This window comes from Lampetra planeri, chromosome 29, assembly GCF_965212315.1.
Source record: "Lampetra planeri chromosome 29, kcLamPlan1.2.h2, whole genome shotgun sequence".
NCBI classification, from domain to species: Eukaryota; Metazoa; Chordata; class Hyperoartia; order Petromyzontiformes; family Petromyzontidae; genus Lampetra; species Lampetra planeri.
This window is the reverse complement of record NC_136135.1, coordinates 32,501-60,096: the sequence shown is the minus strand read 5'-3', so window position 1 is coordinate 60,096 and position 27,596 is coordinate 32,501. Positions and strand designations below refer to the sequence as shown.

Below are 27,596 nucleotides of genomic sequence, written 5' to 3'. Positions count from 1 at the left end.
GCTTTTTGTGTTTAGTTTGTTCTTTCCCGTACGTCCTATTAGCACGGTTGGCTATGTAGGGTGTGAAAGAAGTTCAACATGCATACATACAACCGGCCAAAGAATTGCCAGGTAAAACGGTGACCTTAACCCTCATTAAAAAAAATTAAATAAAAATTTGACGAGGAGTGACCGCGGAGCCGCAGCGTGTGCGCGCGTGCTCGGAGATAATCGCCCGCAGGTGTGGGCGCGGTCGTGCAGCTGTGCGCCGCGTTGGCTGTGGCGTACACAGGCAAGCGGGTTAATCCGTGCGGCGGTGAGCCAGCAGTTTAGCCATGATTTTCAGAGACTTTGACTTTTAAGCAACTTTTATTGCCGCCAGCAGCAAAAGCACTGGAGGCGATTTCAATATGAAATACACAAAGTCACCAGCAAACAGAATAAAACAAACGTTACAAATCGACAAGCTATGGCGCTGAAAGCACCGCGCACAATACAAAAGAAAAGTCACGTGGTTGTGGTGTCATCGCGCACGCCACGGTGACGAGCGAGCGCTTCAGAAGGTGAACACGAGGGTGCCGTCCACGCTGGTGCAGAGGGCCTTTCCGGCTCCCCAGCGTTCGAAGAAGACGTGCACATCACCGACATGTGTGTGGTATGCGTGCTCCAGCCGGAGCCGCGCCTTAAGCAGGCCTCTGAACACCGGAAGCACAGAGGAGCCGTCAGTGTCACCCTCCAGCATCTTTTTTCTCGTTCTGTACACCGCCATCTTCGCTTGCGCGCAGGCGAAGTTGGCGAGGTCATGGCGCTTGTTAGCCAGGTAAGGCACCACCCCAAATGCGAAGCTGCTGCTGTTGTAGAAGGGTACCCCCAGAGGGCGCTAGCGCGGGAGGGGCCCGGCGGGAGCCGATCGACGCGGTGGAGGAAGGAGGGGAAGGGCCGGACGTCGCGCCCCACCTGCCCAGCGATGGCGCTGGGGTAGAAGTCGGCCCCCACAAATGTGCCCTTGTTATGTGGCGTGGGCTCCCCGTGGAGTGCGAAGTGCCCCCCCACTTGTGACGTGAGATGGGCCCCCCTGGTGGTGTGGGGCGGCCCCCCCATTATAGTGGGGGTGGGCCTTCCCGTGAGCCCTTCCCCCCTTCCTTTGTTGCGGGGGCGTGGGCTCCCTTTATGATACTCTGGTTCCTTCGGTAAAGTCCCGTAGATAGAAAAAAAAAGAACAAAATAAAACACGACGTTTCGGTCTCTCAAGACAAGCGCCCATCTTCAGGTGAGAAAACGATCTGCCTTTGTGGCTTTATATAGGCACGGGAGGGGGGGCAAGGGGAGGGGGGAGTTTTGTCGAGTCGTGGCTGCAGGAGTTCACGGGGGAGAGGGGGGAGGGGTTTGTGGCGTGCGGGGACGAGTGTGGCTGGAGAAGTTAGAATGTCAGTGGGCTTGAATTAGTAACCGAAAACCAAGACGACACACGGGTGGGTGAGTGAAAATCATAGCAGTTAAAACTTGACGTGGTTTATCACGTCCTTCCAATGATTTATCAATCTGAATCCATCTTCTTGATTAAAGTTGTGTCTGTGTTTGTATATCTGGATGGCTTCATGAACAAATCTCTGATTGATGTTAGCCCGACGGTTTGCAGAGCACCTTGGTCTCAGAGAAAACAATGTCACCGCGTGTGCCCACAGCGTTGAAACAATGATCCGCCACCGCCGAGGTGTTGGTTCTGCCGTGTTTCAAATCCGCTTTGTGTTCACGAACCCGGTCTGAGACACGTCGCTTCGTTTTACCAATGTAACTGCTGCCCAGTGGCGGCTCCTGCAAAATCTCTCAGGGGGGGCAAATGTTTGGATGATTGATAAGGATAAGGTCCACCCATGCAATGGATAAATTAACAGCTTAAGCATGTAAAGGCAACTTCACTACTTTAATATTAATGAAAAATAAAGTGACTCTTACAATACATCTCCTTGTTTGTTTCTATACTCACTATTATTACACTACTTACATCACATTACTCGCTTAATACACTGCTTATACTGAAATTTTGCTCTTCTCTCTTTCAAAGTAGCAAAGTGATCAATTACTCTCTCATTGAAAGCAGGCATGTTCCTGACTAGTTCCCTCTCCATGGAAAGCATAGCCATTGCATTCAGACGTTCCTGTCCCATTACATTTCTCAGGAATGTCTTGATTCTCTTTAAGGTTGAGAAACACCTCTCAGCTTCAGCAGTTGTCATGGGAGTGGTTATGAGGATGTTCAACAGAGCAACAGTCTCTGAAAAAGTATCCTGGAGGTTGTACTTCAGCAAAACCTGGTACAGCGCTAGTGCACCACAGCAGCCCTTAAATTCTGGACTCTCATAAATGACAGACAGTTCAGTCTTCAGTTTCGCCTTATTTAACATAGGGTATGCCCTGACAGTGATGTTCAGAGCCTCAACAGGGAATGTATGGCCATGCTGTTGAAACATCTCTCCTTGTAGCAGCATGGCACTTACAAGGTGGTCGGTAAAGGAGAACCTTTCTTTGGTGTGCAATACAGTATATAATTTAATGTTGGGTTTGTCTATGGCAGTATATAGTAGGGTGTAGACTCGTGTGATGTAAGAGAATAAAGTTTAGATGCAAACATATTATATATTTTTTTTACGACGTAGAATTGTAATGTATTACTTACTGTTAGTAACTCAGCGTATTGTAGAGTATATTTAGCATACTGATGATAATATGTAGTTTATACTTTAGTTGTTTACGTGGTGGTTTTAGTTACTGCAGCTACATACTATTAACACTCCTTCCCTTCATTAATGCTACCTTTATCCCCTCCCTTTGATGCTGCTAATCCTGCATAATGCACGGGCATATGCAGTACTAGTCACATACCTGAATTTCCCATATCACATACCTGCATTTCCCATATCCCCTCCCTTTGATGCTGCTAATCCTGCATAATGCACGGGCATATGCAGTACTAGTCACATACCTGCATTTCCCATAAATATGCTAAATTCTTGTTGATATTTCATAATCTTTTGTTAAGGCTCCCCCTTTCTTCCCCCCTTCCAACCCAGCTTATATACATGCCCCAAGCACGTGTGCTGTTTCATTCAGACGCTGTCGCCTCGACAGACCTGGTTTTCACCTGAGGACGGCTACTTGCGTTGTGGCCGAAACGTCGTGAGAATTATTTTATCATGTTTTATTTTTATTATTTTATTACTTCCCTTCTACGTGACTTTACCGAAAGAACCAAGAAGATGAATCCCTGCAGTCACGAAAGCTTTAAATCGAAATTCCACTAGGTGGCGACATATAACATTGTTGACTGAAACGTGCTGACGTGTGATGACGTAAGCACGTTAGTGCGAGCCCTCCATAGAGAATGCATTGCAGCGCCCGCCGTTAGAAAAAAAAGCATCTTTGAATGTAAGTCTATGGGAACACTCGGGGCGATTCTCAGCCGGAGTGAAATCGCCCAAAAAGAGGCGCTACTCCACAGAACGTGACATGACGCTGATTGGACTATATCCAGAGGCACAGTAACGGCTAGCATAGCTCTGTGGTTGAATGAGATTGTTAATGTGATTGAAAAAGTCCCTTTCACACATTGGTGGTGCGTCGCCCAATCGCCCTAATGAAGAAACCGCACCTGCTGCTGCCGCAGACACAACTCAGCTTATAGACACCAGGACATTGCATGTCCGGAATCGCATCCTTCACCGATGGGATCAAATCACGGATTTTGTGTACTGTATTGAACCGAACTTGGATCTTGTGTTTGTTCAAGATTTTGTAAATCATTTTGGTAACCCCTGCTATGTATGGTCAGGTGATGGTTTTGATTGGGTCTTCAGATGGTTCTCTACCCATGGTTGGTGATGCAGCTTTGCGGATTGTGCGGTTAGAATATCTATTCCTCCTGAGAGCCTGGCGTACGTGCTCAAGCTCACTGGCTAGGTGGTGCTGGTCGGAGATGCAACGGGGCCCTATGGTATAGTTTTTTATGAGGGAATTTTTCTGGGCTTTAGATAGGAATCCGTGTGGGTGGCTTTCCTATAGACAGAGTGTCACAACGAGCCATCAGGTCTCTTCTCGGTCAAAACATCCAGGAATGGTAGCTTGCCATCATTTTCCAATTCCATGGTGAATGTTGGGTATGAAAGAAATTCAACATTCATACATACAACCAGGTAGGCCTCACAGATGGCCAAAGAATTGGCAGGTAAAACGGTAACCTTAATCCTCCTAAAAAAAACAATTGGTGAGTTAAAAACCCAAAGTAAAACACTATGCCAAAATTTTAGATTTTGAAGCTTTCGTGACTGCAAGGAATCATATTCTTAGGTTTTTTTCGATAAAGTCACGTAGGTAAAACATCAAAATTAATGAAAATAAAATAAAAACAAAAATCACGACGTTTCGGAGGCAACACAAGTCTCCGTCATCAGGTGGCTGTGACGGTCCCACCTGATGACGGAGACTTGTGTTGCCTCCGAAACGTCGTGATTTTTGTTTTTATTTTATTTTATTTTCATTAATTTTGATGTTTTACCTACGTGACTTTACCGAAAAAACCTAAGAATACTATGCCAAAATATGAAATTATGGTATAAATTAATTAAAGGTAATATAATCATACAAAACAGCCTTTAGGCGTTTAGGAGAAGCAGCAGCTAACATGTACCAGCATCCTCATACATAATCACCACCCACACTTATTATGGCGTCGCTTGTATGTAAATAACAGCCGCTCGAATCAATTTAAAAGTCTGAACGAGGTAATTTCAAGTTAAATGTGAATTTGTTTAACCATGTGAAAACAGTGATCCGATTTCTGACACCCAGAAACAGATTTGCAGGTTTGCTCAGCATGTATGTGAGATTGGCCGACCCTCGCAGAACAGATCGCGTTGCGGTGCCCCTGAGTTGGATTGAAATTGTTTGGGCGCAAAAAGGTTCACTGAGCCAGCCACATTGTGAGAGGCTGAGGGTGGAATATTAGGCAAGAAGGGCAGACCAGGAGGTCAGAATAAATGCGCACAGGAGAACAACGGGTGGGGGAAGCAGCAGCACTTCCCCGTGGCACAAGGTCCAAGTGAGCGGTAATCAGAGGTAGGCGCACGATTGGCCGCACGTTACGACGTCACTCCGGGCCTTTGAAGGTAAGGGGTTAAAACGAGTAGCTCAGTGGCTGAATTCGTTACGCCCAATCTCGGCACTGAAGCATCTGAATACACACGAACATGAAGTAAATTCCTAAACCGTAGACCAGTCTTAAATACCTAAACTAAGAACGGTAATGACTGACCAACACCCACTCCTCCCCCCCCCAAAATTCCCTTCTCTCCGCCTGCCTGCTCTGGTGAGTGCGGTGTGCCTGATAATGTCGATGCCCCTGGAACTATCGCCCTGAACGTCAAAATGTTGCAATGTATGATGTGAGGCAGGATGTGGATTAAAACACTAAAATAATATTTCAAGGAAGCTGGTTTGTAAGTGCAGGTGTTCGTAAGTCGAGTGTTCGTAGTCAATGACTGCCTGTAGTTCGAACAAGAATAGTGCTGAACGCTATTCTGAGATACTGGTTGAAAGTGTGTCATTATTAATAACTAGGTTATAAGTGCTTTTGGGTTCTGGAGTGGTTCTATTTATTAGTCCCTGTATTGTTACTTGATTCTAAGTCTGTATCCTCTTGTCGAGATCTATGAACTTTGGGTTGTAAGGAGGTCTTATCATTGATACAATCACATACCCCTAGAGAATGACATTACTTTAAGCATTTTACACATTTAATCATCAGACCTATCTACTCAACACCTGCTATGTCACCTCTTGGAGAAGCGACGCCAGAGATACATTCATAATTACCTCATCCCGCGTACCCTGAGGCTTTATTTACAAAGAAATGCCATTAAATATCGTGTGGTGGCACGCTGTAGTAACAGAGGAGCAAAACATTAGACGGGATTGGAGGAAACCCAATGGAGATGGGGGGGGGGGGTGTGGGGGCGGGGGGTTATGCGAAAAACTTATGTAAGATTCCATATATAAGGGGTGTGTGTCGGGAGCTCTGAGCACTGGGAAAAGGAAAGGCTTGTGGAATAAATATTTCCTGCGCTGTGAGTGTGGGGGAGCGGTGGCGCATCTGTTAGTGCACTGGGCTACAAACCCAGCGACCCGTGTTCGATTCCTGCTCACGGACAACCCCAGTGACGATTACTGTTTCGTTGTGTGTATGAATACAGGAATTGTGTGAAAATAGCCATCAGATATCTGAAATTTGACCTCGAATAAACCGCCAACTTCAAGGACGTGGAACGAAAACCTTACAGAGACGCAGAAAGAGAGACTCCAATTCTCAGCAGCCATGGCAGGTAAAGTTTGGGTGCATGAGTGATTTGATTTTCGATTGGGTGAGCAAGTGGTGAAAGGTGAGTGGTGGGTTATTGATGAGTGAGTGGTAATGTGTTGAAGGAGTGGTGAGTGATGAGTAATGATAGTTGAGTGAGTCGTGAAAGGTTAGAAGTGAGTCAACTTCTTTTATTCTAGACTGGAGCCACGACAGAAGCAAGCGAGTGGACATGTGGAAAAAGGTATGCCAGCACTTACCCGCCCGCTCACTCACTCTCCCAGCTCTCAGAAAATGTTCGCACCAACATCCAGCATGTCAGAGGCTCGTTGTGGCTGAACTGCGACATGTTTATTCTCAACTATACAATAACTTGATTGGAAGCGTTCGTGATTGCAGGAATCCATATTCTTTGGTTCTTTCGGTAAAGTCACGTAGGTAGAAAAATAAAATAAAATATATCGCGACGTTTCGATCGCAACACAAGCGGTCGTCCTCAGACGGAAAAATAATCCAGCAGTGGAAACAAGATTCAGGTCCGACTCAATACAGTACACAAAATCCGTGATTTGATCCCATCTGTGAAGGATGTCATTCCTAACATGCAATACCCTGGTGTCTACAAACTAAGTTGTGTCTGTGGTCAGCAGTTACATTGGGGAAACGAAACGACATGTCTCGGACCGTGTTCGCCAACACAAGGCAGATTTGAAACACGCCAGAACCAATTCCTCTGCAGTGGCTGATCATTGTTATAACGCAGTAAGCTCGCACGATATTGTTTTTTCAGAGACAAAGGTACTCTGCAAACCTTCGGGCTACCATCAAAGATTTGTCTATGAAGCCATCCAGATATATAAACACAGAGACAATTTCAGGACGTTATTAACCAAGCAAAGTCGTAACTTGCTGTGGTGCTTCCATCCTTCCCGCCGTTTGGCTGTTACCTCCGACTCTCTGAGTTGCATTGCCCTGTTAGGTGCCTCTGCATTAACGGGCTGGGGTCTCACTAACATGGCCACCTCTGCCCCCTTAGCCTCGATGTATCGATGGTTCTGGCTGTGTGATGGGCTGTGTGTCTCACTGGCGCGACCACCGTTGCGGTGGTTCTCTTGCGTGGACGCGCTTGCCGCACAGCGCAGTTGGCAGCGCCGCAGCTTGTGTTACACATCGACATGACATTAACTTTCTAATCCCCCTAATCTCCCTGCCTAATCTCTCCCATCAACATAGTGCTAATCTCCCATTAACACTGCTGTTGTGCGCATATTGCGGGGACTATACTCTTATGCGGCGACGGAAGCTCATTTCATGCTAATCTCTCTCTCTAATCTCTCTCACCATAATCTCCCGCATTAACACAACTGACGTACTTGCGTCCGGGGATGGAATTCCTTTCCAGCTCAGACCCCGCTTGCTTGCCCATCGCCACATACTGTATATAGCCTCTTGTTGTAACAGCTCTCTCGCTGGTTCAGCAGTTCCACTGCTGGATTATTTTTCCCGCCTGAGGACGACCGCTTGTGTTGCGATCGAAAAGTCGTGATTTATTATTTTTTGATTTATTTTATTTTTCTACCTACGTGACTTTACCGAAAGAACCAAAGAGTATACAATAACTGTTTAGTAAACTTCAACAACAGTAGCCTAAGTCGTATCTGTACTGTGTGTGCCTGTAACTTGCAACCAAGTCTCCTGTTCCATCCTCTCTCGTCTCCCTGTCACTCTTGGCATTGCACCGCACCATTGGTAGTCCTTGGCATTTCATTTGTATCCTCTTCCAATGATGCCTCCGTTCTCTCTTATTGATCTGTACTTCGTATGCGTTGCATTGTAGTATATATTACGCGGTCACAATTTTTTGTCATGTAATGTTAAATGTTTGTGTGCAATTTGAAAATTACCTCATTCTTAAAAATAAATGGTTGTTAATTGAAATATTACAATTTTGTAATGAATGAGTAAAGGTGTTATTTATTGATTCATTAATTATTTTAATGACGTTTATGTATGATTTTTTTAATGTATAATTATTAAATGTATTATAGTTTATTTAATTATTCAGCATTGATTAACGATACATTCCATGGTTATCAATTAATTACATTTTAGTATTACGATATTGCTTTTATTTCGTGATCAATAAAAAATATTCACTGTTATGGCAAAATCAATGAGTATCATAAATGGTCAATTATTATGCATATAATAATCAATGATAATTATTATGCATATGATCAGGAGTGGTTATTGTTAATTCTCATAAATAATAGTTTCTCAGACTTTATGAATTAAAGATCATTCGTGAATTAAATGAAACAATGAATTTATTGTCTCACATTAGTCACAAGTTATTATTGGCTTGTATTTGTCTAACGGTATGTATTATTATCAATCGTGTTAAAATGAATGATTCGGCATAATAGACTTTTTTGGGTTAGATCGCGTAAATATAAATGGACCGTTAAAGTCAATTCTTCACTAGTTCAGCACACCGGTATGTTGGAGAGTAAACCCACAAAATGTATAATCGGAGTACGACGTTTCGCCAGTAATTACAACTCGCATTATTAGGCGGACAGCAAGAGTTGTGGAGAAATCTCCCCCTTAGGTCTTAAATAGAGGAATAAATGATGTTGTCACTTGTGAGCTAATCAGGTGCGAAGGCCAGAGCGGGCGGGGAGTGGGGGGTTAATGTATGAATATCAATAATAATACATAACTGTGACCGGTTTGTAAAATAGGTGGACTTCTTCACAAATCTGGCTGTCGCCTGATGAAGCTAGTTGTAATTACTGGCGAAACGTCGTACTCAGATTGTAAATGTTGTGGCTTGGCTCTCCAACACACCGGTGTGCTGTACGAGTAACAAATTGGCATGTTCTGTTTACGTGACAAACCTTACTAATGGGCTGTGTCAGGTGGTGTGGTGGCGGGTTTAACGACACTTTTATATTTATGCAATCTAACCCAAACATCTCTATTATTGATAATATTGGTCGCGAAAGCCTACGTGTTAAACTGATGGACTAATGCGGTATGGGAGGATGTGGAGCTAAGTGGATTTTCCGAATACTGGTACCAGTGGTGTCAAAATCGGCCCTATGGAGGAGGCGCGTGAAGGACGCTACTGGTCAGTTGGAGGCACTTGTACTCCCACAACAATGGAAGACAGAGGAGCAACGCTCAGAACAATGCGCGGAGCGTCAGGCCGCTAATATTCAGCAAGTTGGCACAGTAGGAGGTATACGTGGTGCATCTGTCAGTCATCTCAGTTGGTCAACCCATGGCAACTGGGTCTCTCCTGTGACCTCCTGTCAGTGAACCTTCGACACTTCACATGGCCTCAAAGTGCACATGGCCTAGCACAGGCGCCATGGTAACATCACCTCCACTTGGTGGCAAATGGTGGGTGTTGTTGGGTGTGTATCTGGGTTTCTAAACACTAATTTTCTCGAGTGTGCATGGTGCTGCTAGTTCGGGTGCCTTGCCCCGTTCGTGAACACGGGGCTGACTGCATTCTTCCTGGGAGACAACAACCGCTACTGGGGTGCTGTAGTCTATGGGGACACGCACAGCATCGAGGTGACCAAGGAGACACGCGAGGAGAGTGGTGCCTTCACGGTGGAGCACGCCTCCTCCGAGGGAGCCAAGGTTCTGATTAAAGACCAGCGTGGGGTCTTTCTCAGCCGCTTCACCAGGTGAGGCATCTCACATCTCCTCACTTATCTTCATTTGCATAAGCTTAAGTTGATTTTTTTACCAAGTGAGATCTCTTAAGAGCAGGATAGTCTTATTTGAAATAGCGACCATAGCCTTCACCCGAAAATGACAAAAATAAAATTGAGCTTGTGTACAGGAGACATATTACTGCATCAGGTGACCACGGGAGAAGTGAACATTCAGCAATGGATAGGTTATGGCTGATGCATAACGATTTACCAATGATTGATGTAGGATTAAATGTGAATAACTGATGAAGAATGGTGATGATGCTGCTTGTGACGTACGATTAAAAGTTATTTCCTTCTAAATTAAACATTTATTTGTGTAATAGGTCTGGAATTAACCACATCGATGCAGCCAAGCCCACCCAGGACATCTTCTGTGAATTTGAGGTCATTCCCTTTGGGGTTCACCGCGTGGCGTTCAGAGCCGACAATGGGAAGTACCTGTCACGAATTTATCGTGACAAACAAAACCTGGAGGCGGGCAAAGACAAAGTGGACTCTTACTGCCTCTTCAAGGTGCATTTCGCCAAGTCACAGGTGAGTATCCATTCATTCACCTGCCCACCGGCCAAACCTCCTGATTACATGCCATCATCACTGTCACATGGCACCAATAAGTGTCAAGGCAGAACACAATGGAGGGTAGGGTCCACCTGTAATAGGGAAGGCGGCTGATGAAAATTAGAGACAAACAATGTGTCAATCACCATTCGTGCGGCCGGCTTCCGATAAATAAGGACCACCACCCCCACCAGATAGTGGAGGATGGATGGAAGAAGGCCGCAGCTATATATACTTGCGAGCGCCAGCCGGTAGGGAACAGGAGCAGTCCCCAAAAACCTCTTAAGCATCCAACTTGGACACCCTGTGGGGGAGCAGGGACGGGCAGCGGAGCACAGGGAGGCTGCCTCTGACTCTGACTTGTTGTGGAGACGAGCCAGCAGGCACCGGCTCTCTTCCTCCTCGGACCACGGTGGGAGGCTGGGGTTGGCCCACGGCGAGCGATGATGTCGAGCGTCACCTTGACGTTTACTTTCTGGTGAATGTAGCCCAAAAGTGGGAGGTAAATGCCAGCTAAGGCTGAACGTGCGTTAAGGGTGTGTGTGTGTGCGGAAACGCATAACCTCAGGTGTAAGTATGGGGACAAAGGGATCGTCATGAGGTATAGTTAGTGTAAACACACCGTGTGGTGCAGGTATATGCTATGGTGTGAAAGCAGGCAGGGGGAGCTTGTGTGAAGAAAATTTAAGACGAACCAACCCTCTGAAATCGCCTCCGTTTTGATATCCATTACTCCCATTAGACTTGACCCCTCTATACACGAGCGTGACTTTGCTGACCAAAAATATAATAGTGGTGGCAATAACGGTGAGCCTTGAAGTAGGCTAGAACCAAAAGCGCCACAATCACCATCATCAGCCTTGTTAGTCTCTTCTGTGTGCCATGGTGTACAATGTTTTCCATTGGCTTGGAAGCTTTCTGTGATCCTAAGTTCATGTATGCTTACTGTGACCCATAGACCTGCACGGATACCCAGACTCTTGCTCCAATTCTAAGTTCATGCATCAAAGCGCCCACTGGGATTTCGATCGGATCATTGGGGTTTATTAGTGATAAATCCGCATTTTGCGACCCACACTGCCACTGTGTAGCATATTATTATGTGCTAGGGACTCTATGAGATGATAGGACGCTAGTCAGAGTCCACAATTGGCAATGAGTAACGGCAAAGCGGTTATAAGTGACTCGCAGAATTGTCGCAGTTGCTTATACAGTACACGACTTCCGCGAGCGCGACGCCGATCACACGACGCGGTTCGAATTCGACCCTCGATCGATGGCTGCGCCATCGACCACACACGCGTCGAATAAAAAGCAAGGGACAAGTCCTTACTTACTAACAACTCCTTACTTAGTAACAACTCCTCTATCATTTTTCATTGCTGGAGGGGTTGCCCCCCCCCACCTGAAAATCCTGGCTCCACCATTGAAAACGCCTAATTGGTTTATTCGTCAAATGAGGCGGTGCTGATCAGCTGTTTAAAACCCCAAAACAGTGGTAGATATTCCATATTCCTATGGCGGGGGAAATGTTATCTCCAGGACAACCACTGTTGACTTTTCCTCAAAGTAGTTCTCAGTCGCGTGTGCAGTGTGCTGTGCTTCTTCATTCCGCTGACACGATGAAACTTGTTTTTACACCCCCAAAGTTAACCCGGTTGTGCTATTGGCGTCACATCATGAGATGATATCTATTTGGAAATCTCGCAGAGCAACCCTTCATATTAGATAGCGAATGGTCCACAGACGCGGATATGACAAAGTGTTTTCTGGTCCACACAGTACAGGACAGCACTTGTTCACCTGCTGTTTATGTAAGAGTCCACACAGTACAGGACAGCACTTGTTCACCTGCTGTTTATGTAAGAGTCCACACAGTACAGGACAGCACTTGTTCACCTGCTGTTTATGTAAGAGTAATGTTTGTTGCATGACAAAGCAATATTTAAATTCTAAGAGCTGGAATTTAGCCAAACTATGTGCAGAACCAATTTTAATATAATGGGATTTTTGTGCTGTCATTGGTGACCAGTCAGCGTATATGAACTCACTGCACTTGAGATCCCAGTTTAATCAGAACTAAGGCTTTGAGAGTCTATGGGTCTATGTGAGTCTGTGGATCTATGTGCTACTACAGGAGCCCATATGCGTTTCTATGGGCCTATGTGCTCGTCTATGAGTCACCTGGATTGGAACCAAACATCTCAGCGGTGCTGGCCTTGTGCTCTGATCTCCAACCCACCTGGCCATCTCCAGGGAGGGTGGTTGATATTCATTGTGATGATTAATATTGACTGAGATAATAAATGACGATTGATGGTTATCATGGCCTTTTGATTTTACCCTGACCTCAGTTTGGGATCCTGGCTGGCTTCCTGAACTCTGCTCCGGGCCAAGTCTCGTTTTCCACTCTCGACTGTAACTACTGGAGCTGCGCCGACCAAGCTGATGGGGTCCACAAGATCGTGGCAAAAAGAGAAACTTTGGACGAGAACTGCGCTTTCTCCGTTATCTCCGGACCCAAGGGCAGCTCCAAGGTCCTTCTGCTTGATGCCAGAGGTGTCTACCTGAGCCGCATTCACAGGTACTGGTGGTTTTTAATTCAGTGACCCAAGGAAAAATATATCTTTAGATTTATAAAGTCTGGCAGGCTACAGTTGTAGAATGATCAAGTTTGTTTGTCTACTGAGGTGTGAATGCAGACGACCAGGATAGTTTCATTTGCGAGTGACCTCATCCACTATCATGAAGAAAATATAAATCGGAGCAAAATGGCGTAGGATCTTTACATGTCATAAAATCTATATCAATAAAGGGGGTGTGTGTCTGTATATTTGATTGCCAGGATGCATTCACACAGTTTTGAAGATGGAGACTGGAAACCTTCCCAGGGTAATCTATGAGAATTGTTTCTTCCCCTTTTATCTGGCAACAAAACACCAAACTGAAACCTTTTACAAAAAAAACAAAAGAAAGCTGTCTCTGGTGCGGACCAATCAGTTTCAAAGACAATGCATATATTATAAGAGTATGTTTTTTGTTTGCATTTTTTCCACAAGTATTGTGGTTAATGCAGACATGATTCCTTGTAAAAGGTTTCAGTTTGGTGTTTTAACAACTTAACACCTGTTTTCTTGCCAGATAAAAGGAGAAAAACCTCTTCTCATATTTTGGTACTGGCAAAGGAGGTCCCATGAGGGTAATCTATAATTTATGCCTTCAGTTATTAGGCTAGGTTAACCCCCTGCCCGCCTCCACCCCCCCCCCCCCGGCCGCCCTCCAGGGGTACCGAAATGGGTGTTCGCGGGCACCTAAAAATGTGTGGACAACAGATTAGGGTTCCATGGGGTCCCGGAACCCCTTTGGAACATTTGGTTTAGGTCGGTTACTTCGCCATGTACTTGACAAAAATCTGTGGGGTTTGGAAGCTTTTCAGTTGCAACCTTCGCAATGTGGTCAAGGGTGACCCCCTTTTAAGTCTTAGGGGGGGAGGGGGGGTGGGGTCTGCTCTGGGTCCAGGGTGTGGATCGGGGGGTTGTTGTCTGTCCCACCCACTAAACAAAGTACCCCAAGGAGTCCAAATATCAAAACACTTCATAAGAGCAAAGTTGTTCGGGAACCATTGGTTTAATAAAATACAGTGGTGTTTGTTTTCCAGTCAGGATCCAGGGAGTGAATCGGGGAGTGGTTCCTTGTCCTGCCCACTAGACAAAGTACCCAACGAGTCTAGATAATAAGAAACATGAAAAAGTGATTTGGCACACCATTTATTTCAGAAAAAAGTGCCCTTAATTTTCTGGTCTCTGGTCCCCATGGCCCCAGAGAAGGATGGCAATGCCAATTTTATGGGTTTTGAGGCTAAAATCTTTTGGGGGTGGTCAGGAACAACCATAGAAAGGTCACTGGTGCTGTTAGGCCACGCCCCAGACATCCCCAGAAGGTCCCTGGATGCAACAATGGTTATTCAATGCCGCATAATGCTCACAATTGATTAAAGGGGGTAAAACTTTATATGCATTACGTTTCCGTGTTTGAATTATCTACATGGTAATCAGGAAGAGCATACGGTTTCAATGATGATGATGATCTCCAAGGCATTACTAACTGCAGAACAGAACTAACTGCACAAAAGTTTATGCATTCCATAATCAGACAAAAACCAACTGCATAACAGAAATAACTGCACAAAAGTTTTAGTGGTAAACAACAAACTACCAAATGTGGGTATATCCCCACAAGCAACCACAACAAATTCCCCAAGCTCAAAGTCGTACAGTCCTCTTCAGGACTACACACTATCTACTGAACCTTTGTGCTTTTTCAAGGAAAAATATTTACATAAAGCCATACAGTCCTGGTGAGATACTGTTAAGGCAGGTCTTGGAGTCGCGTATCCCCAGAACAGCTTCAGAATCTGTCAGAGGATGTAAAGCATTGGCGAAGTGTGGTGCATCAACGGCATTCACTATGATAACGTCTTTATATTAATTTTCCACTCCCTCCACCATCTCCTCAACCCCGCACCCCATGTCAACCCCCTTTAGGAGTGGCATTGACTACATTGAGGCGGCCAAGTCTTGCCCAGACGTGTGTTGCGAGTTCGACGTTATCCCTCAGGGCACGAACTCGGTGGCTTTCCGTGCTGACAATGGAATGTTCCTATTTATATCGGACAGCAGCAACCACGAGATCCTTGCGGCGAGTGAATTCACCGACATGTTCACTCTCTTCAAGCCAGTGCCTTACCTACTGCCGGTGAGCAATTGCAAAGATATATACTTCTGTGTTATAAGCAAGAGTGATAGCAAAACAAGTCCTGGATCATCCGTTGCTAGGGTCACCACGTTTCCGGGTTTTTATAGGATCATCCTGTCATGGGAAATTCGTAATAATGCCCGACTCATGAAAATTCATATTCTTAGGTTTTTTCGGTAAAGTCACGTAGGTTAAAATATATAATAAAAACAATAGAAATAATAGAAATAATAATCGAAATTAAATTATAAATCACGAGGTTTCGGAGGCAACACAAGTCTCCGTCATCAGGTGGGACCGTCACAGCTAGATTTACTTTATCAAGTGAGGCAAAATTCCAAGAGACAAGTTCTTAAATACAAGTTAAGGGGGGAGGAGGGGGGAGGGGCTTATCTGAATGTGGTAGCCAATGAATGGAACGTGTTGGGGGGGTGGGCGGGGCTGAAAGAGAACCTTATTCTCTCAGAGATTAGTGATAGGCTAGCTTTAAATAAAATTTGTTTAGAGTTCGGTGAGGACACAGCAGCAGATGTGAGTGTGAAAGCGATGGGTATTACCTTGTTATCGCGGCATCTCTTGAGGAAGGCCAGCATCTCGAGAAGCTGTGACTTCTTGTCTCGTTGTCTGTTAAAAACTCTAACAGATAGGTGGAATTCCTCCCCGTTGAGGGTATTCTAGATTTGAAGCTTTCGTGACTGCAAGGATTCATACTCTTAGGTTTTTTCGGTAAAGCCACGTACGTAAAAATAAATAATACAAATAAAAATAATTGAAATAATAATAGAAATAAAATTATTAATCCGAAACGTCGTGATTTATAAGTTTATTTCTATTATTATTTCTATAATTTTTTTTATTATTATTTATTTTTACCTACGTGACTTTACCGAAAAAAACCTAAGAGTATGCATCCTTGCAGTCACGAAAGCTTCAAATCATGAAAATTAATTTACATTCAGTTCCGCTGCCATCTTCTGGTATTTTGAGATCTACCCATCATATGTCCTGGTTTTGTTGCACCTCAGAAGTGGAAACGATAACATTTGCTGACTATCATGGTGAAATAAGTTCAAATAACGAATGATAACATTGAACAAACCTGCTTGCATTCTGCAGCTGGGAGCCCTGGAGCAGTATGTGGAGCGGTCAGGTCCAATTATGTTTTATTGTGACAATGGCAAGTACTGGAGCCGCAAGGACAGGAATGGCATTAACAACATCGAGGCGATCGGGGACATGTTCGACGAGAAGGGATCATTCACCGTGATGCGATCCGCATCGGGGGGAGGCAAGATCCTGATCAGAGACGAGCGTGGGGTCTACCTGAGCCGAATCCACAGGTAAAGACAAGATGCACACGCTCTTACCTCTCCCCTTTCATCTCACGCTACTCCCCTTTTTTCTCTCTTAACACTTGCTACTGCCACACACACTCCTTACTCCAGCAAGTATCTGTGAAACTACTGGACATCTGTAAAAAAGGAGCTCGTCAGTTTTCTCGGATAAATACATATTCTGATTCTGAACCAAGTATTTTTGTACAACTTTCTGCTGCCTCTTGTACCCTCTCCATATCCTGGTGCTTGGGTCTCTCCTCCTGCTTCTAGGACCCAGGTCTCCCCCCCCCCCACCCCGAAGTGCAGCTACACCACCCGCACACTCCATCAATGGCTTCCGTATGCTACAGATTATGAAGCACCCTTCCCCACCTTTATTTTAAAGTAGAATTTGGGGTTGTCTTAAAATCCATTGGCGTGTGACAAGAAGTGTATAACTTTATTGGGTCAATCTTATTATCTGGTGTGTGACAATATTTCTACACCTATGGTTGGTGTAATATCTATATTCAGGATACCCTTAACCACATGTGACAGTTTGACAGCTTCCCCTTTTTTGGTCATTTTCCGTGAGGCTTAACATAGACAGTGACAATTACAGAAATCATCCATATAATGTACACAAGTTGTTGGAGCAGATGCTGTTAGTGGGCACCACAGTGGCAAGATGTCAGCTACCTCGCTTGGTATACAGGAGGTTGTGGGTTTGATCCTGACCCTAATGCCTGTATATTTAGAGTTTAAATGTCCTCCCCATGGTCGCGTGGATTTCTCTCCGGGTCCCCCGGTTTTTACCTCCACATTTAGAAACATGCGTTTAGAGTAACTGTCTGCTATAAATTTCCACGTCATTAAACCACTTAATTGGGCTATCATTTGTGGCCAGGTTGCTTCTGCAAAAGCGCTATATAGTTCAGTGGGCCTTGATAAAATAAAAATTTGTTTAAACTAGCTTATAGTGAGCGCTTATGAAGGCTTTCACAGTGCATGAGGGGGTGGTGTGGCTAGCACCACACTTGGCCACATTTGCCTCCCCAGTGCTGATGTTTGCACACTGCACTTTTTAAGGTTGAGTTTTAGAGGAGGCTCGGAACCTGATCAGCGAAACACCACTAATGTTGGCCAAGACCAGGAATCTATCTCATGTCACTGGGTTCATAGCACGGTGCACTAACCACTGCGTGGCTGCTCCCAATAAGGTGCAACACAGACACGTGCACACACAAACTATCCCCCTCACCTTCGTTGCTTCCCGTGTACTCTCCTTTACCTCTGTAGGGGAGGAATTGACCACATCGAGGCGGCGAAACCTATCGCAGACATCTACTGCGAGTTGGAAGTCTTCCCCGTTGGACTCAACAAGGTGGCTCTGATTGCTGATAATGGAAAGTTCGTAAGCCGTATCAATCGGAATGTCGATAACATCGAGGCAGCAAAGAAAGCACGTGACATATACTGCGAGTTTGAGCCGTGCCCCTTTCCTGATCCGAAACCTCATCCATGTTCTGTAAGACCCCTGCGCTGCGTCTGCGAATGAAAGAAACTGTGTGGGTTCTTGAAGCTAGAGTTGTTGAGATATTACAATATGCTAACATTAGATTTAATGATAATAATAAGGCTCTTATTTCACACTAACAGACTCACGGATGCCCACACACTTTCACAGAGGCCCATAGACTTGTACCGTGACCAATAGACTCAAATGTATTTGTTATTTCATTATTGCTTGACTAGTAGGATATGTTAAGATAAAAGAACAACAATAAACTTTCCAAAATGGGCTACAGTGGAACCCTTCTTAACGACCACCCCTGTTAACGGCTAATCGCTTAACGACGGGCCTCCACAGAGCCCAATGTGTTCGCTTACTGACCAGGTCTCAGCCAATTAGCGACGTTCATTCAAGAGCATTGGGGCATTGTTTACATTCGGTGTCTGCTGCCCTTGGAAATGGAAACATCTCCTTTTTAATTTTTTGGTGTATTTAGACTTAAAACTTAAATTACATTCGAAATTATGACTCCAAAAATGCTTGCGAATAAAGACAGTGAGGAAGACAATTAGTGTTTTAACTAAGAAATAAATAATTGAAAACCTGAAAAGGTGTACAGATATGTACTTTGTGCAGTGAATATGGCCTGCCCTCGCTTAAAGACCAAATCGCTGTTTGACTGGTTTCGTAGAACCAATTACTGTCGTTAAGAATGGTTCGACTGTATGGTAATACTATAGCGTTATAGTATTACCATATTGACTTCAAGCTGTCGTGATTGTAGGAATTCATATTCTTTGGGTCTTTCGGTAAAGCCACGTAGATAGAAAAATAATTAATATATCACGACATATATTTTTTTCACCTGATGCGATCGAAATGTCGTGATATTTTTATTATTATTTTTCTATCTACGTGGCTTTACCGAAAGACCCAAAGAATATTACCAAATTTCAGCAAGCTTTCGCTAACCCTAGCTTACTTTTGAGTAAGCTTACTCTTGCTTGTGTATTCCCAACTACCACTGCATGTAGTGGCTAGGATTTACTTGTGACCTTGAAAGAATAGAATAGTACGTGACAGGAACATTCTGTAGATGTTATCAGGAGTAGGAGGAGGTAGATATAGAGGGCAGGTTACCAGGGTGCGCATTGGAGTGGTAGCCAGAGGTCAGCGACCAAGGAGAAGACCTAGATCCAGCCATTGATGGTGGTGGTTGTCCTGCAAGGTCTGAAATTGCCTATGTGGGATATAACATAGCAAATCAATGGGAATGTGTGGTGGCATCAAACAGCACGAGCAAAGATTGCACGCATGTGAATGTATTAATTGCTTGTAATGCACCAATTGCAATAAATAATGTCTCTACTGCCTGTCGTCATTGTGTAATTTCCACAGTTAGTGTCAAGTGTATGAATGAAGCAATTTATCGACTGAAAATTATACCATATGGAAGAACAGTAAAATGTATGAAGCAACATTGTTAGGGGGTTATGGGTTTGGAGTAAGGTTAGGGGTTATGGGTTAGGATTTTGGTTAGGGGTTTGGGCTAATGCTATGGGCAGGTTAGGGGTACGGGTTAGGGGTTATGGTTAAGGGTTAGTAGTTAGTAGTTCGGTCTATGGTTTACGAGTGAGGGGTAAACGATTTGGGTATGGTTAGGGGTTAACATTAAGGGTTAGGAATTTGGGTTTGGAGTGACGGGTTAGGCTTAAGGGTTAGGGTTTGGGGTAGGGTTAGAGGTTTGGACTTTGTACACACTGATTGAATCGCTCCAACAATGTTTTGATATTGTATATTTCAGACATTTGTGACGATGTGTGACGTCACATTAAAATGCCAACTTTATATAAATATAGACAACACGTACTACTTAATTATATATACTTTTTAATACATGTTTTCTCCTTCAACATCAGAGTGCAGCGCCACATTAAATACGCACTACAATGACAATAGTTTAAAGCGATTTGAAGCACGTCTTATTCTTGGGGGGGGGGCAGAGCTTTATGACGTCATATTTGAGGGGGTCTGACTTTTTGTGACGCCGTGTGACTAGGGGGGGGGGGGAAGAGTCAAAAATCGTCCAAAATCGCGTGACGTAATTTATGGACGGCCCCTATCCTTATAACACGTTTAACTGAGCAACTGTTGGGTTTACGTTTCAACATAGTACACGTACAACAAACTAAGCCCCCGACGAAAAATCTCGATTTGTTTTTGCCCTTGGTCCAATGTAAACTAAGAAAATCACACTTTGTAACAATGTATGCTGATCGTAATGATAATGCGCGCCCAAGCATGTGTAATAGAGTTCACGACTCTTGGACGCCGGAGTTGGAGGCACACGGGTTTATTCACACAGCACGGTTGTGGCATACAACACTAGACGGGGTGTCGGCCCCCTCACCCGGCTAGCTGGGGATACACGCGCTAGCTACTTCCTAGCCTGCCTCCTAGTCCTCCTCTAACGGGCTAGGAGAGGCTATCTGGCCCGACACTGGTAAGTCGGGCCCGGTACCCTGAGTCCCAGACCAGCGCTGACAAGAGCACCGGCTCTGGATCTCGGGACCACGCCGCTGGCTCGGTCCTGTTCGGCCCTGATAAGGATGGCGAACCAGGGGAGTCCAGGGCTCTAGCTAAGACGTCTTCAGTCTTCACTGGTTAGCTTAACAAGAACCCCGAGCCCTCCGATACATCCCCTTTTATACCCAACCCCCCGCTGAGGGGTGGGGCCCCCCCCGGGGTGCCTGGCGCGGACGTCGTAGAGAGCACCTCCCCGTGTAGTCACGTAGCCCCGCCCACTGTGTTTGTTTGCCATAAGCTGCCATGCATAACGGGCTCTCTCTCTAACACACCTACACATGCATCTGCACATGTGTGGAAACGCCGACTCACGGTTGCCCCTAGCAACGCAAAAAAGCTTGCTGGAAACAGCTCAGGAGAAAGAACATCCTCGCACCATCGTCTGCTACATCGTCCGACGACGACGACCTTCCTCAGGCAGTGGACCTGCCTGTTATGGAGGAGGAAATTCAAGCGGGAGCGAGTGCTGGTCCGGGAGTGCAAGATGTCGCCGCGTCGGTGGTTCCGCCCGCGCCGGAGGACGCTAACCAACGATGGAGGCAGATGGCGGCACAGCTGGAGACCTTGAAGATCGTATTGGCGCAACTGTGCGACCTCTTCACGCCGGCGACGGCGTTGGGGAGGCCCGGGGGTGATCGGCAGGCCTCGGCCTTGCCTGCGCTGCCAGCGCCCTCTGCCACGCGGCGCGAAGACGCCATCTTGGGCGTGGCAGGGGAAGAACCGCGGGAAGCCGCCATCTTGCGCCCTCCGCGTCGGGAGGCCGCCATCTTGGACACATTGCGGTGCGACGCCATCTTGAATATGCCACGCGACGAGTCGCCTGCGGAGGACGGCGCATCGAGGAGCCGCAGCCGTCACTTGACAACTGTTAAAGAATTCTCCATTGGTGGCGATTGGAGTGCTTTCGCCTGCATATTTTTAGCGGCGGTGCACTCCGCCAGGTGGACTGACACAGAGGCCCTGGAAGTTCTGCCAACTCTTCTCAACGACGAGTCGGTCCGATTCTTCCGGTCCATTAAGGCCGAGAAAAAGAAGACACTGAGAGGAGTTTTTGACGAGATGGCGGATGCGTACAAGCCACCGGATGATGCTCACCGCCGATTCGTTCAACGCCAGCGGGCACCCGAAGAGTCGCCGGTGGCATACAGGGGTGCTGTCTTGGAATTAGCCATGGCCGCATACCCAGAGACGGAGCCTGACCTACTGGAACCCCTGATTTTGGGCAAGATGCTCGAGCTATCCAGGGATTTGGGGATCCCTATGCCGGTGTGTGGCCATGAGAAGCTGACATCCCACGCGGCCGCAAAGTGTCTGGATGCCCAGTTCAATCTACGCCGCTAGAAGCAAGTGACAGCGTGGACGGGGGGGCCCATCGTCGAGGGAGGTGCTGTGGGTTTGGATCCCAAGAAGGCGGTGTACGTTCCTGACGGGGGGGGCCCGCAGGAGCTGACAGCCGCCTCTGCGCAGTGGTCGGCCCGCGGTGGACCGGGGCCGCGATCTGTGCCGCCAATGCGGGAGCGTCGGGATGGGGGGACGGCGGTGTGTCGTAACGACGTCGAGTGCTTCCGCTGTGGTCGTAAGGGCCATTACGCCAGGGACTGCTGGGCCCGTATCCCAGGACCGCCTCAGCAGGAGGCCTCGACAGCAGACGTGCCATGGAAGGACCCTCCTGGACAGGCAAGTCGGTGCGCACCAGACACCCGGCAAGGCTTGACACCTCATTCATCACCATTGCCGCGCGATCCGGGTGTTGTTAATAACGGGAGGCCACCGACTGGGCCATGTCGCTTGGTAACGCAGTGGCGTAAATTGGCACGGTGGGTTGTCGCGGCTGCTACTGGTTCATCCACTGTACCGGGTTCTATACAGGGGGTTGACGTGCGCATTTTAGTGGATTCCGGTGCGTCCGCGACTATTATATCTGATGTCATTTTCCATCTGTTGGGCATCCCACCAGAGGCTGTGCGTCCGGTTTACGATTCTTGCGTTGCAGCGAACGGGGGAAGTATGGGCATTGTGGGCCAGGTGGACGCCAATATATCTATCGGGGGAGTGTCGGCCTCTGGAATTGTGTTAATCTCGAGGTCCCTTGCGGTTCCATGTTTGCTGGGAACTGATTTTCTGGCCAAAATACCCATTCTAATCAGAGTTAATCAAAATTGTATTGAATTACCGGGGGGTCGAAAAATTACATTTCTGCCATCGCCCTGGGGGTGACCTGCTCCGGTCTGCCTGGTGCAGGCGTTGTCCGAGGTATCTGTTGACATTCCACCTGGCTCACAGATGCTTATCCCCTTGCGATATCGGAAACCTGTGCCTGGTCGGGAGGGAGCAACTGGGGTTTTGTTATCGCCGTCCGCTACCATAACGGGTGGGTCGGCGCTCGTTGGGGCGCAAACTATAATCCGGCCGGACCAGCAGCCATTTTTGCAGGTGCTTAATGGGAGTACGGAAAATGTTTGCATGCCGGCCGGAACGGTCGTGGCCCATGCCACTACGGCGTTTATGGCCCAGGACCATCTGGGCCGCCGGGATATGGTTGCTGGTGTTTCGGGCCCTGCGGCCCCAGATGATCGCTGGATCGCCGAATTGGCGGGGAAAATTCTTCCCTTTCCGGGGAACAGCGTTCCGCACTTCGCGCGCTATTGTTGAGTTATTCCGATGTGTTTAGCTCCGATGATCTGGACTTGGGACGCACCTCCCTGCTTTCCCATCATATTGACACAGGGGACGCTGCTCCCATTCGGTTGAACTCGCATCGGATGAGCCCAGCAGAGCGAGACCATGTTCGAGGAGCGGTGGATGACATGTTGGCTGCGGACATAATATCTCTAACAGCCCGTGGGGCGCGCCTGTAGTCTTGGTTAAAAAGAAAGACGGGAAATTGCGATTTTGCGTTGATTTTCGCAAATTAAATAAAGTGTCCGTGGTGGATGCATACCCCCTGCCGCGTATGGATGATTCCCTCGATGCCTTGTCGGGGGCAAAGTTTTTTTCGACGCTAGATCTCTCTTCGGGGTTCTGGCAGCTTCCCCTCGATGAGTCCTCGCGGGAAAAGACTGCTTTCCGTACGCCGCAGGGTTTATTTCAATTCAATTGTCTTCCGATGGGGTTGAATGCTGCTCCCGCCACATTTCAGAGGTTGATGGAACTGGTATTAACGGGGTTGCAGTGAGAGACATGTCTGATATATTTAGACGATATTATCGTCTTCAGCCGCACATTTGACGAACATTTACAGAGGTTGGAGGCGGTGTTCGCTAGAATGCGCTCCGCCAATCTGAAATTTAAACCTAAAAAATGTCACCTACTGCAACGGTCTGTGCGCTATTTGGGACATATAGTCAGTGCCGACGGGGTTGCCACGGATCCAGAGAAGACAGCGTGCGTCCGTGACTGGCCAACCCCGGCCACGGTGGGGGATGTGCGTCGCTTTTTGGGGTTTGCCTCATATTATCGTAGATTCGTTCCTAATTTCGCAACGATCGCGAGGCCTCTACACCTCCTTATGGGTAAAGGATGGAAATTTGATTGGGGACTGCCGGAGGAGGCAGCGTTTAAAGGCCTGCGCGATCGGTTGGCTACGGCACCGACGTTGGACTATCCCGATTTTGATCACCCCTTAATTATGGATACGGACGCGAGTGACACGGGCATTGGGGCCGTGCTGTCACGATCCAAAGGCGGTGTGGAACGCATGGTGGCATACGGTAGCCGGGTTCTGTCCCCCGCCGAAACCCGCTACTGCGTCACTCGCCGGGAACTTTTGGCTATTGTCTATTTTCTCCACCAATTTCGACCGTATCTCTACGGCCGTTCGTTTATTGTGCGCACGGATCATGCGGCTTTGCAATATGCCCTGAAGGTGGACCAACCATCTGGCCAATTGGCACGATGGTTGGACACGCTGCAGGAGTTTTCCTTCCAAATTCAACATCGGAAGGGGGTGCGTCACGCGAATGCGGACGCACTCTCTAGGTTGCCGCAGCGATCCCCTTGCGCGTGCGCGTTGGGGACGCATAGGTGTACGCCGATCCAGCAGCCCCCTCGGCCTATGGCGTTGGCGGTCGAGGTGCCTGAGCCTCCAGTGTGGCCGGGACCGGCCGATGGGATTTTGAACCTTCCATGGGCTGTATGGATTCGTGAATAAATGCTGGACGATTCATTGGGGACCCTGCGGAATCGGGCTGCGAAGGGGGGGGGGGGGGGACCGGTTTCCGGAGGGACGCCGGGGACCGCTCTCCGCGACGGACTGCTGATGTGGAGGGAGGGGTTACAGGAATGCTGGCGTCTTGTTGTACCGGCGTCATTGCGGTACGAATTGATTAGGACTCTGCATTGCGACACGCTGTTACACCTGGGGGTGCAAAAGACCCTATTGACGTTGCAGCGAGATTACTTTTGGCACAGCATGACGACGGATGTCGTCGGGCACGTTCGCACGTGTCCCGAGTGTGCCCGGCGGAAGCCGCCTAAACACCCATATGTGCCGCCAATACAGTCTATTCAAGTGTCTCGGGTCAACGAGTTGGTGGCGTTGGATATTTTGGGACCCTTCCCGCCATCCGCTAAGGGTAATAAATACTTGCTAGTTGGGGTGGAGTACCTCTCCCGCTGGCCAATGGCCTGGCCCTTGCCCGACCAGTCGGCGGCGTCGACGCCTTTCTATTCGGATACGTCATGGACAAGAGGGCGCCGGAGAGGCTGCTCACGGATCAGGGCAGGAAATTTTCTTCAAAGTTGTTGGGGGAGGTGTGCGCGGCTCTGGGAACTAAAAAGATCCGGACATCTCCCTACCACCCGCAGACGGATGGCATGGTTGAACGGCTAAATCGGACTCTGTCCGCCATGCTGTGTCACACGGTTAATGAAAAACAAGCGGATTGAGATTTGCATATCCCTGGGGTACTCTCGGCATACCGGATGACGCCTCATGCGTCTACAGGATATTCGCCATTTTTTCTTATGTACGGTCGCGAAAACGTGCCACCGATGGATGTGCAGTTGGGAACAGGAGTGAAGGGGCCTACTAAACTGCTCCCTGATTACATTCAGGACACCGTTCGCCGCGTCACTGAGGCGCGGGAGGGGGCCCGCATGGCTACGGCCAAAACCCAGGCCCGGAACGAACGGTGCGCTCGAAGGGGAAGTGCCCCTGGAAGGTGGGGGACATGGCCTGGCTGCATTGTCCGCAGGTGCGGCCAGGGACCTCCCCTAAATTACATAAACCATGGCAAGGGCCTGTTAGGCTCATCGAGGTTCCCAACCCGCAGTCCGCACGCGTTCGGTTCGGTTCTCGGCGCTGGTACGTCCATACGTCTCGCTTGAAACTATACCTGGCCACTCAAACGGATGCGTCATCTCCTGATGTTGCCTTGCCAGTGTCTGTTGCTGCCGACGCACCCTTGCCTGTGCCTGTTGACCCTGCAAGAGCGCCTGTCGTGCCTTTTACAGACAAACCGGCCGTGACACTGCAGGAGACAGGGGACTCTGCTCTGGGTGGGCCTACCACAGCTGCGGGGACTCCTGGCCCCGCCGCCCTTCCAACCCCACCACAGACACGATTGCGGGACACCCCGGACTCTGGTCCTTCGGGGAAACAGGACCTTGGGGTTGGCGGGCCTCCAATAGCGACAGGCGGGTTTGATCCTGTCGCTCCTAAAACCCCGTTGCGTTCTCGGTCTACAGGGGGGCCGCCGCTCGTCCGGGACGGGCCGGCGACCCGCACACGGTCGAAGTCCCTTACGTTTCGTTAATTAATGTTGTTCTTGTTCTTGTTGTTATTGTATATTCGTTGCATTCTCCGTTATCCGTTCATGTCTGATAGTTGGTGCTCGTCCGCATTACTTGGTTGTTTCAGCCGAGGACGGCTGGAATTTTCTCCACGGGGAAGGGTGGTGTAATGCGGGCGTAAACGGCCTCACGGATATGACGTAACAGGGGGGAGGAGTTGGGTCACGTGGGGAGAAGGGAGAGCTCTTAAGGGCAGGAATCGGAAGAGACGGGGGAGAGTGTAAGAATAAAGACGGGAGAAGGCCACGCAGGGCAGGAGGTGGGAAGTGGCGTGATCACCACAGGACGGGACTCGGCACCGTTGGCCAGCGGTGTCCGGGCACGGGGGAGACGGAGAGCAGCGGTGGGGCTGCAGAGAGAGCAGCCGAGGGGCTGCAGATTGGCTGAGAGGAAGCCAGCAGCGGAGCTGCATCGGGAGCCAGCAGAAAGGCTACGGGAGCGTCGGCAGCAGAAGGGCTGCCAAGCGGGAGGTGAAGAAAGCTCCGAGCGAGGAGCCGTGCGGGAGAAGTTGTACGAACCCAAATAAAGGACACGGAGACAGACACAGTGAAAGAGTCCTTTATTACATTAGTATGCTATATATTACATTAAAAGTGAGAAATTTCACCATGAAAATTTCAATAAAAAAAAGTAAATCGGTATACTGACCTATGCCGTTTTTTGGCAAAATTGGTCCAATTTTCATAGCTTAATTTTTCACCAAAAAGTGCATTCCTTGGTTGTGTTTAGCCTTAGTATGCTATTTATTACATTAAAAGTGAGACATTTTACGATTTCATTTTGACGTCTTAAAAATTAAGTCAACAACTTATGCAGTTTTTTTTGCCAAAATGAGCCAAATTTCCATAGCTTTATTTTTCAACAACAAGTGCATTCCTCAATTGTGTTTTCTGTATTATGCTACATGTTACATACAAAATTGTAAATTTCACGATCAAATTTTCACCTCAGAAAAAAAATCGACATACCTTTTTTGGCCAAAAAGCAAATTGGCATACGAGCCTATGCCGTTT

General features: G+C 47.6%; 2 protein-coding genes across 2 annotated transcripts in view; one reads left to right on the top strand and one right to left on the bottom strand.

The window, feature by feature from the left end:
- Positions 1-874: 874 nt before the first annotated feature.
- On the top strand, positions 875-19,575 carry LOC144728514 (uncharacterized). The gene is made up of 9 exons (XM_078608000.1): positions 875-1,249; positions 6,225-6,353; positions 6,529-6,572; positions 9,806-10,029; positions 10,386-10,596; positions 12,975-13,204; positions 15,165-15,375; positions 16,492-16,715; positions 17,991-19,575. The coding sequence occupies exons 2-9, from the start codon at positions 6,347-6,349 to the stop codon at positions 18,247-18,249; spliced, it is 1,410 nt and encodes a 469-aa protein (XP_078464126.1). The 5' UTR covers positions 875-1,249; positions 6,225-6,346; the 3' UTR covers positions 18,250-19,575.
- Positions 18,633-27,596, bottom strand: part of LOC144728517 (tetratricopeptide repeat protein 12-like) — a 13,823-nt gene continuing 4,859 nt past the window's right edge. The window contains exon 3 of the mRNA XM_078608004.1: positions 18,633-19,444. Within this exon, the coding sequence (XP_078464130.1) occupies positions 19,307-19,444 (138 nt within the window). The 3' untranslated portion in view covers positions 18,633-19,306. The remainder of the gene's footprint in view (positions 19,445-27,596) is intronic.

Coding starts and splice junctions, on each gene's coding strand:
- LOC144728514 (XM_078608000.1), top strand. Junction 6,573..9,805: donor GAGTGGACATGTGGAAAAAG/GTATGCCAGCAC, acceptor TGGTGCTGCTAG/TTCGGGTGCCTTGCCCCGTT. Junction 13,205..15,164: donor TACCTGAGCCGCATTCACAG/GTACTGGTGGTT, acceptor AACCCCCTTTAG/GAGTGGCATTGACTACATTG.